Source organism: Aegilops tauschii, chromosome 3 (assembly GCF_002575655.3).
Source record: "Aegilops tauschii subsp. strangulata cultivar AL8/78 chromosome 3, Aet v6.0, whole genome shotgun sequence".
NCBI classification, from domain to species: domain Eukaryota; kingdom Viridiplantae; phylum Streptophyta; class Magnoliopsida; order Poales; family Poaceae; genus Aegilops; species Aegilops tauschii.
In genome coordinates, this window is record NC_053037.3 from 12,990,464 (window position 1) to 13,002,666 (window position 12,203).

At 46.4% G+C, this 12,203-nt stretch overlaps 1 protein-coding gene across 1 annotated transcript; it reads right to left on the bottom strand.

Moving 5' to 3' along the window:
* Positions 1–4,353: 4,353 nt before the first annotated feature.
* Positions 4,354–5,307, bottom strand: LOC141042220 (Bowman-Birk type trypsin inhibitor-like). The gene is made up of 2 exons (XM_073509818.1): positions 5,015–5,307; positions 4,354–4,922 (listed from the first exon to the last, which is right to left on the bottom strand). Exons 1-2 carry the CDS (start codon positions 5,142–5,144, stop codon positions 4,516–4,518), a joined length of 537 nt encoding a protein of 178 aa, XP_073365919.1. The 5' UTR covers positions 5,145–5,307; the 3' UTR covers positions 4,354–4,515.
* Between the last annotated feature and the right edge of the window lie 6,896 nt (positions 5,308–12,203).

Sequence of the window (12,203 nt, forward strand, 5' to 3'; positions counted from 1 at the left end):
CGAAGGTCCTCCCGAAGGGCTGTCCGCGACACCGTCCGGGGGGCTGTTCGACCGCCTCCCGGAGGGCTGTCTGAGGAGCAGATGAGGGTATACATCCTCGCGGTTGGGAGGTTGTAAATCCTAGCTCCGGGGATCTGCACCGCCGATCGTCATCGACTCTACTTCCCGCTGCGCCACGAGTCGGTAACGAAAAAGATTAAACCTTGTATGCAGTCTCCATAGTGGTCCTGGGCTGGTGCGTACGTCGGAATTTTTTTGTTTTCTGCTGCGTTCTCCTACACCCAGGACCTCCTAGTATGTGTGCTGCGTGCTGACCAGTCGGGCTAGTGGGCGTGTTCTGATGGAGATAGGGTTAGGTGGAATATAACCTGACCAGTCGGGCTAGTAATTTCTAATGGCGCACCAGGGTGAGGTGCGCCATTGCTATCGTCGTACTTATGGCGCACTTGGGGGAGGTGCGCCATTAGATAGACATCCCGCACTCCACCTATTCCCTCTTACTGTGGCCTCCCTCCCTCCCTCGCCAGATCCCCCACTCGACCCCAACCGTACGCCGCCGCCTCCTTGCTCCGCCCCCTCCGTCCGCCGCGCCTGCACGCCGTCGGCGACGCCGGCGCCGCTGTGGTCTTGCGCTGCCCCGACGCCGCCGCCCCGACCCCCGCGGGACTCCACCCCCGCCGCCCCCGCGCCCCCCGAACGAGATCGGCCTAGCGCTCCTCTCCTCTCCTCCTCCCTCCGACGAGCGAGGGCCTCCTCCGGCCCCTGCAGCAGCCGGCGAGCGCCGCCCCGACGTGCCCACACCCCGCCTGCCCCTGCCGTCCTCCGCCACCCGGCGACCAGCCGCGCCCGCCCAGGTACCCCACCTCCTTCCTCCTTCCTCCCTCTCCACCGTTCCTCCCCATTCACTCCCTCCCTCCCCTCGACCGTGGTACACAATCTGTGCGTGCAAGTGCAATCTCTGGAGCCCTTTTTTTAATTCAGTTTCGTCAGAGTATGGCCTAGGAGTACAAAATCCTGTACAGAGTAAACATCCTAGAAGTACAAAATATTCTACTCCTACGAGTACTGTAATTTTATTATTCCTGTTTGAACATGCATATTACTCTTCAACTGGTCAAAGAATAGTTCCATTATAAGAGTGCTATTATAAGAGTACAATATGCTAATGATACCCTTTTATTGTTGGAAAATGATGCTGGAATTGCTCTAAATCTGAAATGGATTCTAACCTGTTTTGAACAAATTGCTGGGATGACAATTAACTATCATAAGTGTACTCTTATCCCTATTAACTTGACAGTTAATGATCTCACTCCATTTGTGGACATTTTCCAATGCATAGTTGGGGATTTCCCTATTAAGTATTTTAGGAATTCCTTTGCATTTTGACAAGATTGGCAGAGAAGATCTGCTAGCTTTTATTGATAAATTTTAGCCAAAATAGCTAGATGGAGAGGCAGACTTCTTTCTTATTTGGAAAAAATTACCCCAATTAGGTCCTGCCTAGCTAGCATGAATCTAAAGGGACCTGCTCTTATAAATCTCTATATGTTCTAGTGAATTTTAGGGGGGGGTGCAACCTTTGTATCTTCCTGTAGTATGGAGTATTAAATTGCCCCTAGGGTATAAGGTTTCATTTGGATGTTCTCCCAGAACAAAATCATGACTTGTGACAATCTAAGGAAAAGGGGGATGGCAAAACCCCTAGAGTGTGTTCATTGGAAAGAGATACAAACTGTATATCATTTATTTTGTGAATGTATTGTAGCTAGTAAAATCTGTGAAGATGTTGAAATGCTTTTCTAGGTGCCAATCGTTAACTTTGAATCTATTGCTAAGTTGTGGCTTTGCAATAAAAGATACATTCACTTGAATGTAGTTACACAACTAAACACAAGCAGGACAATGCTGTGGCTTATAATAGTAAATATCCCAACTAAACACAAGCAGGACAGTGCTGTGGGAATACCAGTTCCATTGAGGATTTCTGACATCAGATTATTTTAGCAGCCCCATGTTGATACCATTACTTTTCTTGGGGGGCAAATCTCCAGTGTGCTTTTTTCTTTTCCAAAGGAAAAGAAAATGTGGTGTATAAAAAATGTATTATTTGGTGGAAATTGAGATATCATATTAATCATTGACAAATTGGCTTTGAACAAATAATCTTAAATCCATGCATACCTACACAATTCATCTATTTGCGATGTGATGTTGTAAGGGTACTAATTGGTCTCTTCTGCTGCTTATCAGAGATGGGGGGAAGCAGCCACCGCCGCTCTGCCTCACCGGAGTACGAGTTGGATGCTTTCGAGTTCTTCAGTGTCATACTTGGGACTTCAGTATCAGCCACGAGGCAGGTATATAAAACGAGAGATCTCCCCTTCACCCATCTCATTATGATAACTCTGTTGTTTGCTACATCACTCCTTGTCCCAAATTGCAGAGGCTGCCTGACACTTTTATGAACATGCTGGGTGAAGATCCGCCAGATAATGTGAAGCTCCGACAGGCCGGCAGCGGGGTTCACAGGCTGTGGGACGTGGAGTTGGTGATCGAGGAGGGCCACATGTACCTGTGCCGTGGCTGGGAGAAGTTCTACAGTGCCTACGACCTGCGGACCGGGTACTTTCTTCTCTTCAGGTACGACGATGACGCCACAATGCTCATCGTGAAGGTTTTCAACACGACTATGTGTCGCATGCGCTATGCTGACGACGAAGATGCCAGTGCGTTCTGCCTCTTCTTATTCCTCTACATTTGGCTTTGTCTCACATCGATTGTTAACGGCCATTGTTGCATTTGGACAGGCAATGGGAGCAGCAGCAGCGACACTGGCTATAGCCAAAGCAGCAGCGATTATGGCTGTAGCAAAAGCAACAGCGATTCTGGCTTTAGCGAAAGCAGCAGCGATTCTGGCAGCAGCAAAGACAGCAAGAAGGATGATCCGGACTGGAGTGGGGGAGGAGAGGAGCAGAGTGGGGATGAGGAGCTGCAGGATGACAATGGGCATCAGGCTGAGGATGACCTAGCGCTGGTGGTGGCTGACCAAGGGCAAGAGATGGTGGTGGCTGACCATGGGCAAGAGATGGTGGTGGCTGACCATGGGCAAGAGATGGTGGTGGCTGAGGATGACCTAGCGATGGTCGTGCCCGTCCTGCCTGAAGGTGGCCTCGCGATGGTGGTGGTGCCTGACAATGACCATGCACCGGTGGTGGCGCCGGCGATCCCACAGCTGGGCGACATGACCACGCCAATTGTGGTAGAAGACTACATCCCACAGCTGCCTCCACCGCCTCGCCGCTCTTGGCGCATCAGGCTGAGGAAGGAGAAGGAGAAGAACAATGAGAACTGAACTATGTGAGACTTTTGTAATATGGTGTTGGATGGATAACGGTGTTGGATGAATAATGTGAAACTTTTGTAATATGTAACGATGGAACTATGTGTTGGCTATGTATGTATATATGATGAAACTTGTGTGTTGGATATGATTGTTATATGGATGCTTGTTGTATATATACATATATGTGTTGGATATCTCATATGTGAAATAGTGACCTGAGATTAAGAAAACACGGATTTTTTTTTAAAAAAAATTATTACTAATGGCGCACTTCCGTGTGGTGCGCCATTAGTATACCAGTTACTAATGGCGCACCTGTGGGATACTAATGGCGCACCTGTGGTGCGCTATTACTAAAATATTCTAGTGACGTGGTGCTAGTGGCGCACCAGTAGTGCGTCATTAGTAGCAAAACTGGTGGGCCACTAGTAAGCCTTTTTCTAGTAGTGTTAGGAGCAATAGTATTACAGTTTAATGAAGAAAGATAACAAAAAAGTTTCAAAAAACTTGCACACAACTTCGCTTTAAACTTTCACTTTTTGTAGCATGCAATAATAATAAAATAGTGTAATTTTCAGAGATATTGCATAGAATTTATGTGAGTACATTTCCACTCACCCAACATTCCAAAAATACCCACAAAATAGAAGTAAAATGAAGTAAGAGAGAAAAACCAAAAACAAATGCAAAACACACATAAAAACAGAAAATAAACAAACAGATAGAGAGGAGGGCTGGATCGCACATTTACTGGGCTTCGGCCCAGTAGCAAATCGACTGACCCAAATATGAGGTCAGTTGAGTCGTGAAAAAAATAATGAAGCACGAATCTTAGAACAACAATCAACGCCCAAGAAATTGAACGACCCAAATTCAAAATTCAGGCAACTTACAAGTAGCTAAAGTGATTTTAGAAATAGGACTTTGGTCAAAGTGGATGAAAGTTTCATGCAGTTTCATGGTTCATGCCGTTTCATCATGAAACGGAAGAAACCCGCACCATTCAGTTATTAAAAAGATAAGATTAAATAGCACTCTGTCTTATACATGATTGCTTATCCATTTTTTATTTTATGTATAGTCACAAACTGCAGGCTGCTGCAGCAGCATGGCAGGAGTAGGGACGTAGCGACTCGATCATGGTGCACACCAACGCGTGCGCGTGCGTGCTAGTTACCGCCGGCGGCAAGAGCCTCTGGCGGCGTGCACGTGGGCGGGATGGCCCCGGTGTACGCGTCCTTGCAGACGTTGAGGGATGGGTCCGACGTGGACGGCTCGCACGTCTTGCAGGTCGGAGCGCACTGCTCGACCTCGTCCCCGCAGCGGCACGTCGGCGGGTCGGTCTTGGTGCACGCAGCCGAGTCGCAGCACTCCCACGGCCGGCAGATGGGCCCCGGGTCGCCGACGAACTGGTCCTGGCAGACCTGGAGGGACGGGTTCCGCGTCGACGGCACGCATGCCTTGCAGGTGGAGGCGCACTCGAAAGCCTCGTCCATGCAGGTGCAGATCGGCGGGATCGACCTGGTGCACCGCGCCCGGTCGCAGCACTTCCACGGCCTCTTGGGCGCCGCCATGGCTGCTTGTTCAGCAAAGCTGAGGTCAGTTTCTTCATGGACGCATGATGAAGCCATGAAGTAGAGAAATGAGTTCACGCGCGCACAACCGTACCTTGGCCTTGGCTCGGCAGGAGAATGGCACCCACCTCGCCGTCGACAGAGGGGCGGCCGGCGACGAGGAGTGCCGCCTCCAGTGAAAGCATCAGCAGGATGCTAGGAACGATGCATCGCTTCATCTTCATGGCGTGCTTACTGAGCTTGCTTGTGTGTTTGAAGCTGGCTAGCTAGCGACCAGCCGTATATGTAGCCTCGTGACACCGATGGATCACCTGACGCGTGGAAATCGCTACCAATGCAACGAGCAGATTTGAATACGCACACATGGCAGCTCTCTATCACATGTGTGTGGATAAGGGCTATAGATTGATGACAAAGTGTTGACTAAAACCGTACATGCGCGTTTTCCATTGATTGTAGCATGGATATGTACGCTGACAATGGAACAGGATAAGTGACGGTACGTCCGGAATTGACTGAATAAAATGCATTGCGTGCACACCACGCTTCTTCACTCGTGAGTAATGTTAGATCCGGATTTGCTGGATGAGAATTAACAAAAATCTCATCTAACTCCTACACTACTTGATTAACAAACAACCAAAAAAAAAAAGAACAAAATTCCTACGAATCCCAGCGTAAAACTCAACGGTATAGAAGTTAGATGAGGCATAGTAATTTCTCATCTAAATGAGAGCTAATTCTAAATCGTTTCAAAAGCCGGCACTTCTCGTCGTCTCTCGAGGGTCAAGTTGGGAAACAGTGCCACGCAGGCCTGTTTACTCCAGGGTATGGACCACAGCCATCTCAAAGATCTATCTATACACTTGGATGTCATAGATTACCTCACATATAGCGGTAATTGGCGTCTGAGCTCAGGCTCATCTGCATCTGATGAACAATAAAATGAAAAATTACTAAAAAAATCAAAAATAATTCTGATATATTTTTTGAATCAATGATGCTCAGTTGTGCAAGGACCTATTGGAAATTTTGCGGTGTTTGGACAATCGAGGGCCTCTAGTTAAAAACACAAATCTGGTTTTGGAAAAGCTTTAAAAGGCTAGATTGAGTGAACAAAGCATTGGATGAATGTCCAGCGAGATGGTTCACTTTCTCACACTTTCCTATTTCCAGGTATGGAGTTCCATCAGGCGTCCCTTTGCCTTTTTTTTAGGGAAAATTGTGAGAGCTTTATTCAACAAAAGTATTCTTGGGGCAGTTCGCAAGAAGACTACTCACCAAGAACGAGGGTGTAGAGTCTAGGCAACTGTCAGTTACCATAAGTGAGCAAGCATGCTTCGCACACAGATGGGCCGGCAAGTTGGCCGTTATTACATGTTGAAACACAAAAAAATCAAAAGCTAAGGACAGCTCTCCAATTTCATCTAGGATCGGTGCCACGACAGAACGGTTTGTGTGGCGAGAATTCCATAAGTTCACCAATACCATGCAGTCCGTCTCCAAACTCACATGTGTGAGACCTCGTAATTTGGCGAATATGACTCCTTCCCGGAGAGCTAGCGTCTCCATAATCAACGGGTCTGTCACCCCGTCATGTGGTTTACACCACGAGCCCAGCAGACGAGTAGCCGAGTGCACCACACCTCCCGCTCCTCCTTTACCAGACATAACATCGATGGCTCCATCACAGTTGATCTTTGCCATTCCATGCTCAGGAGGGCGCCACCCATAACCTGGTAATATGGAAGCATGTTGACTGGGCAACTCAAGTAGTGCTAAATCTTCCCTGATCTTCTTCATAGCATTCCCAGGGTCAAGCTGTTGTTGATCATGGACCCATCTATTTCGGGAGTGCCAGATGGCCCACATCACTGTAATGATTTTCGCTCGTTCATTATCTGAAAACCTGCAATCACATAAGATGTCCCGAGACCATGTATCCGGGTGCAGGCGTGGTAGGTGAAAATCGAACAAAGCTTCAGCTTCTGTCCAAAACAATTTTGCATGTGAACAAAGGATCAGTGCGCGCATCAGATCCTCACTCATTGTGATGCATATGTTGCAGCGATCCAACTCTTTGAGGTGCCGCCTTTTCAGAGTTTCTACGGCTGGCAGTATCTTGTTAAGAACACGCCACCAAAAAAACCCGTACTTTTGGTATAACCTTGAGCTTCCACAAAGAATTCCATAGCTCTCGTTTGGTCTGTGAGGTGCCTGTATCCGTCCCTTCCTCTAGAGCCAACCGCTCTTTATGAGTCACGAGAGTATGTTACGCAGATTTGACAGAATAGTTCCCTGTTGATTCGAAGGCCCACGCCTGGAAATCCTCTCTGTTAGATAATAACGAGATATAAACGAGACAAAAATACACTGATTTTTACGTGGAAAACCCTTGCGGGAAAAAACCACGGAACGCACGACGGCGTATCATTATAATTGGGAGGAGTATTACATTACACGAGAGGACAAACCCTCTACGTGCTAATCTGGTGGATCTCTCTCTCATCTATTCTATGACTAGTTGGTACTATATAAAGGGGCAAACAACTCTCTTTCTTGGTGGACACGAAACAGAGTTGTAGTCATGCTACGTCTAGCACGGTTGGCATGCCGTAGTCCGGTAGGACTCCATCCGTAGTACAACACTTGTATGGGATTCGGAACACAATAAAATAACACTCCACCTTGAGACGAAATCCCTTACAATAATCATAGATAGCATCAACTCCTCAATTAAAGTCATCACAAGTAAACCTTGTGCCTGGAAACGTCCATAGGACTAATAAACGTTTCATGAAGTCATATTGAGCAAATCAATCAGTAGGTCGTCCAGAAAACAGCACAACTATCGACAAAGCAGACTAACAAAACTTGGTCTCCCAATAAAAGTCCGAGTCTGTGCCACTGACCTCAAAAAACTAAAACTGCTCAATCATCAAATGACATAAGTCATCCTATCTCCTGTGGTGTCTGAACGAGCGCATAGCTCATAGTGCAACATCTTGGTGCACATCGCATTGTGAAGAACTCATCTCACGGAATCTGAACGTGCTTCAAAATAGAAAGCACAAACCTCGGCAGACAATACTCATGCAAGAGCATATGGTACGGATGGCATCGCGTGCACCCAAAAAACTGCCGACTTGTAGTGGTTAATGAAAATCCATGACATGGTCATAAACTGTCCTTGTAGAACAACTGTCGGATGAAGGAACCATCTTAACATGCAAGGGAGTTTCAACTCTGCAATAGACCCTTCTTGAAAGAGCAAAGACAACTGAACTGCAGTTGAAACTTAACAGCACTAAATGTTGTAGTATCTAGCAGAAACAAATCAATCTCCTTCTTACACCTCAACTGATTCTCATCACGAACATGAATATCAAAACAAAACCTTCACATGCATGACAGCAAAATACTATGGAGAGAATAGAGTATATGCTGGCTACCAACAGGCTTAATAATAACCTCCTCCATACCCTTTTTTTCTTGATAACTGAATTGTGTTCTTCAAATAACTGCAGCAATATTGCATCCATTATCCCGACGGACCATAATCCCCAAAACTCCACCTTGAAGAAAAAATACCGAGTGCATCCTGATAATCGGCTTGTGCCAACAACACTCACATCTCGACTTGCCATAGGGTAAACTTTGTGTCATGATTCAATAGCGAAAGGGTAGTAAATCAATGAACACAAGTAGTACAAGCCGAAGAAAAATTCCTGACAGAATTTAATTTGCGGAGCAAAGAACAGAGTAAATAGCTTCTGATAGTATTAGACAGTGGACGTAGTAGATGAACGAAGAACAAAACTAGCAGTACTAGCCTCACGTAGAGTAGTACTAGTAGCAGATTAGATCAAATCAGGTTTTGCACCTCGAAACTTGAGCCTAGTGATCCCACGTGGAGTAGCAACAGCAACCTTTGTGAGCAAAAGCAACTTTGATTGATGTACTAGTAGCAGCGTAGGCTTGGACGTGGAGCAGCAGACAAAACAAAATCGCAGATAAATTAACTTCTGTCTTCACGTGAGAAGTACTGGTACTGCTTGGATCAATTGATGTGAAGCAACGGCAGCAACAACGTAACCTGGTCGGGACTTGATCCCGTACGTGGACAGGAAGAGGTGACCGCGATGGAACACCAGTAGCGGAACAGCGGCTGCCTCGCAGCTGATGCAATACGTGAGCAGCACTGGAACTCGGCGACTTGCGATTTGACAGCAGCGGCAACACGGCGGGACTTGTGGTCGGACGGATCGCCAGCGAATCCTCTTGAACTCCGGTCGGTCTCGGATAAGCAAAGGCTGCAGCGAAAAACCAGTCGATCTCGGCGACTGGCGGCGGTGCACAGACGTGCAACCCTAATCTTCTCGCTTTTCAATCTCGTATCGACGAGCTTGGCTCCGATACTATTTGTTAGATAATAACGAGAATAAACGAGACAAAGAGACACGAATTTTTACGTGGAAATCCTTGCGGGAGAAAATCACGCGGCGTATCACTATAATTGGGAGGAGTATTACATGACACGAGAGGACAAACCCTCTACGTGCTAATCTGGTGGATCTCTCTCTCATCTATTCTATGACTAGCTGGTACTATATAAAGGGGCAAACAACTCTCTTTCTTGATGGACACGAAACAGAGTTGTAGCATGCTACGTCTAGCACGGTTGGCATGCCGTAGTCCGATAGGACTCCATCCGTAATAACACTTGTATGGGATTCGGAACACAATAAAATAACGTACCACCACTGCGTAACGGAATGTTCAATATTGCTTCAGCATCTGGTGCCAGAAAAGTTCCACGAACCAGATCATGTCGCCACATCCAGCTCTCCTGATCGATCAACTCATTCACAAGCTGGAGTGTCGTGTTCACTGGTTTAAATATAGGGGTCATCGACATAATGTCGGGGATCCACTGGTCTTGCCGGATGGAGATCGTGGTTCCATCCCCAACCCGCTTAATCAAGCCTAACTTCAGAGCCTCTCGGCCGGCCACAATTGCTCTCCAAATAAGTGACGCCATTTTTGGAACTGCTGCAGCCATAAACTCCGAGTTAGAGAAATATCTGCTCTTCATTACGCGAGAACATAATGTATCGGGATGCAGCATAAACCTCCACCCGTGCTTCCCCAGCAGAGCAATATTGAATGCCTCGAGGTCACGGAACCCCATCCCTCCTGTTTCGTTTGATGACGCCAATTTCTTCCAGGAGAGCCAGTGCATCGAATTCCGGTCGATGTTACTGCTCCAAAAATACCTAGCCACCCAAGACGTAAGTTTCTTGCACACCTTCTTCGTCAGGCGGAAACATGTCATGCTGAAAGTTGGAATAGCTTGGATGGCAGATTTCAACAGCACTTCATGATCCGCACGTGCTAGATCTCTTTCTGAATAACCGAACAACTTACGCCTTGCCCGATGACAAATATGCTCAAAGGTGCCACTCGTGATTCGTCCTACCGCCGTCGGTAGACCCAGGTACCTATTGCTACTCAACAAAGATTACCCAGGCGTTGCTTTAGTTGTTGCCTTCTCTCGGCCGGAGTATTGAGCGTAAAGTATACTGCACTTTTTTCCTTGTTGACACACTGCCCAGAACATGTTGCATAAATATTCAGAATCTCATTGAGCCGGTGAGCACTATCTCCCTTTGCGCTAATAAAGATAAGGCAGTCATCAGTGAAAAGAATATGATTTATACATGGTGGCCTTACTCAAGCCCTAACACCCCTGTCTATAAAAGAGCCATAGTAGTTCAACGGAGAGGTTAAGCCTTCAGCACATAATAAGAACAAGAAGGGTGACGTCGGATCTCCTTGCCGCAGGCCCCTAGAAGGAGTGAAGTACGGCAAGAGTTCCCCATTTACCCGTACTCAAAATTTGACAGAAGTGACACACTTCATGATCAATCGAATGAAATTGTTGCAGAAACGCAGTCGCTTCATGACCGCTTCTAAGTAATGCCACTCCACTCGGTCGTAAGCTTTCATCATATCTAGCTTCACCGCACATGAGTAATTTTTCCCATTCTTCCATCTCCTCATTTTATATACACTCTCAAACGCAACTAGAACATTATCAGTGATGATACGTCGGGGTACGAAAGCACATTGTTCTTCTCCCACAATCACATTCATTCACTCCTTTAGCCTGTTCGTAACCATCTTGGAAGCAATTTTATACGGGACAGGACAAAGAGCGATCGGACGATACTGCGATATTTGTGAGTGATGGAGGTATCATTGAAACCCAAAGGTAGCTCACCACCATGCAAGAAATCCTGTATTGCTGGTACCAAGTCATCTTTAATTGTGTTCCAATGACGTTGGAAAAAACCTACTGTAAAGCCGTCCACACCCGGTGCCATTTGGAACAGTGTCGCGCGAACTTCCTCAGGCGTATAAGGTTTGGTAATTGACTCTTTCATATCTGGAGACACCCTCGCTGGAATAAATTGTAACAAATTAGACATATCATTAAAGCCCTGAGATTTGAATAGGTCCTAATAGAACGTTTGAATCTCCTCCTTATCTTCCTCTTCATCATTACATGTGGTACCATCACGATGTCCGAGACCTGAGATACGGTTCACCCTACGTCGTTGGGTAGCTTGCGCCTGAAAATATTTCATGCTACGATCGCCATCTCGCAACCATGGAACTCGCGACCGCTGTTGCATCCATATTTCCTCAAGTTTCAAAGCCTCTCGCAATTTCTGAACCGTTTTCTTCTCATCTGAAGGACCTCTGCCCACTGACAAAGACCGCAACCTATCAAGTTTTTCTTGGAGCTTTCTAATTGTCTTTGCGAGGCATCTGATGAACAATAAAATGAAAAATTACTAAAAAGAATCAAAAATAATTCTCATATTTTTTCTGGAATCAATGATGCTCAGTTGTGCATGGACCTATTGGAAATTTTGCGGTGTTTGGACATTCGAGGGCCTCTAGTTAAAAACACAAATCTGGTTTTGGAAAAGCTTTTAAAAAGCTAGATTGAGTGAACAAAGCATTGGACGAGTGTCCAGCGAGATGGTTCACTTTCTCACACTTTCCTATTTCCACGTATGGAGTTCCATCAGGCGTCCTTTGTCGGCAGCTCAAGATTTATGAGCCCATCAGTTCCATACGATCATTCATTTTCATATGCCTGTGCCAGTTGAAAAGAGAAACCCATTTCTGAGAGAAAATACATGGCAAAGCACAAATAGAACTAGGTATCTTGAAGCATGTTTCCCAGGATTTTTAAGAAGGTTTTTTGTTAA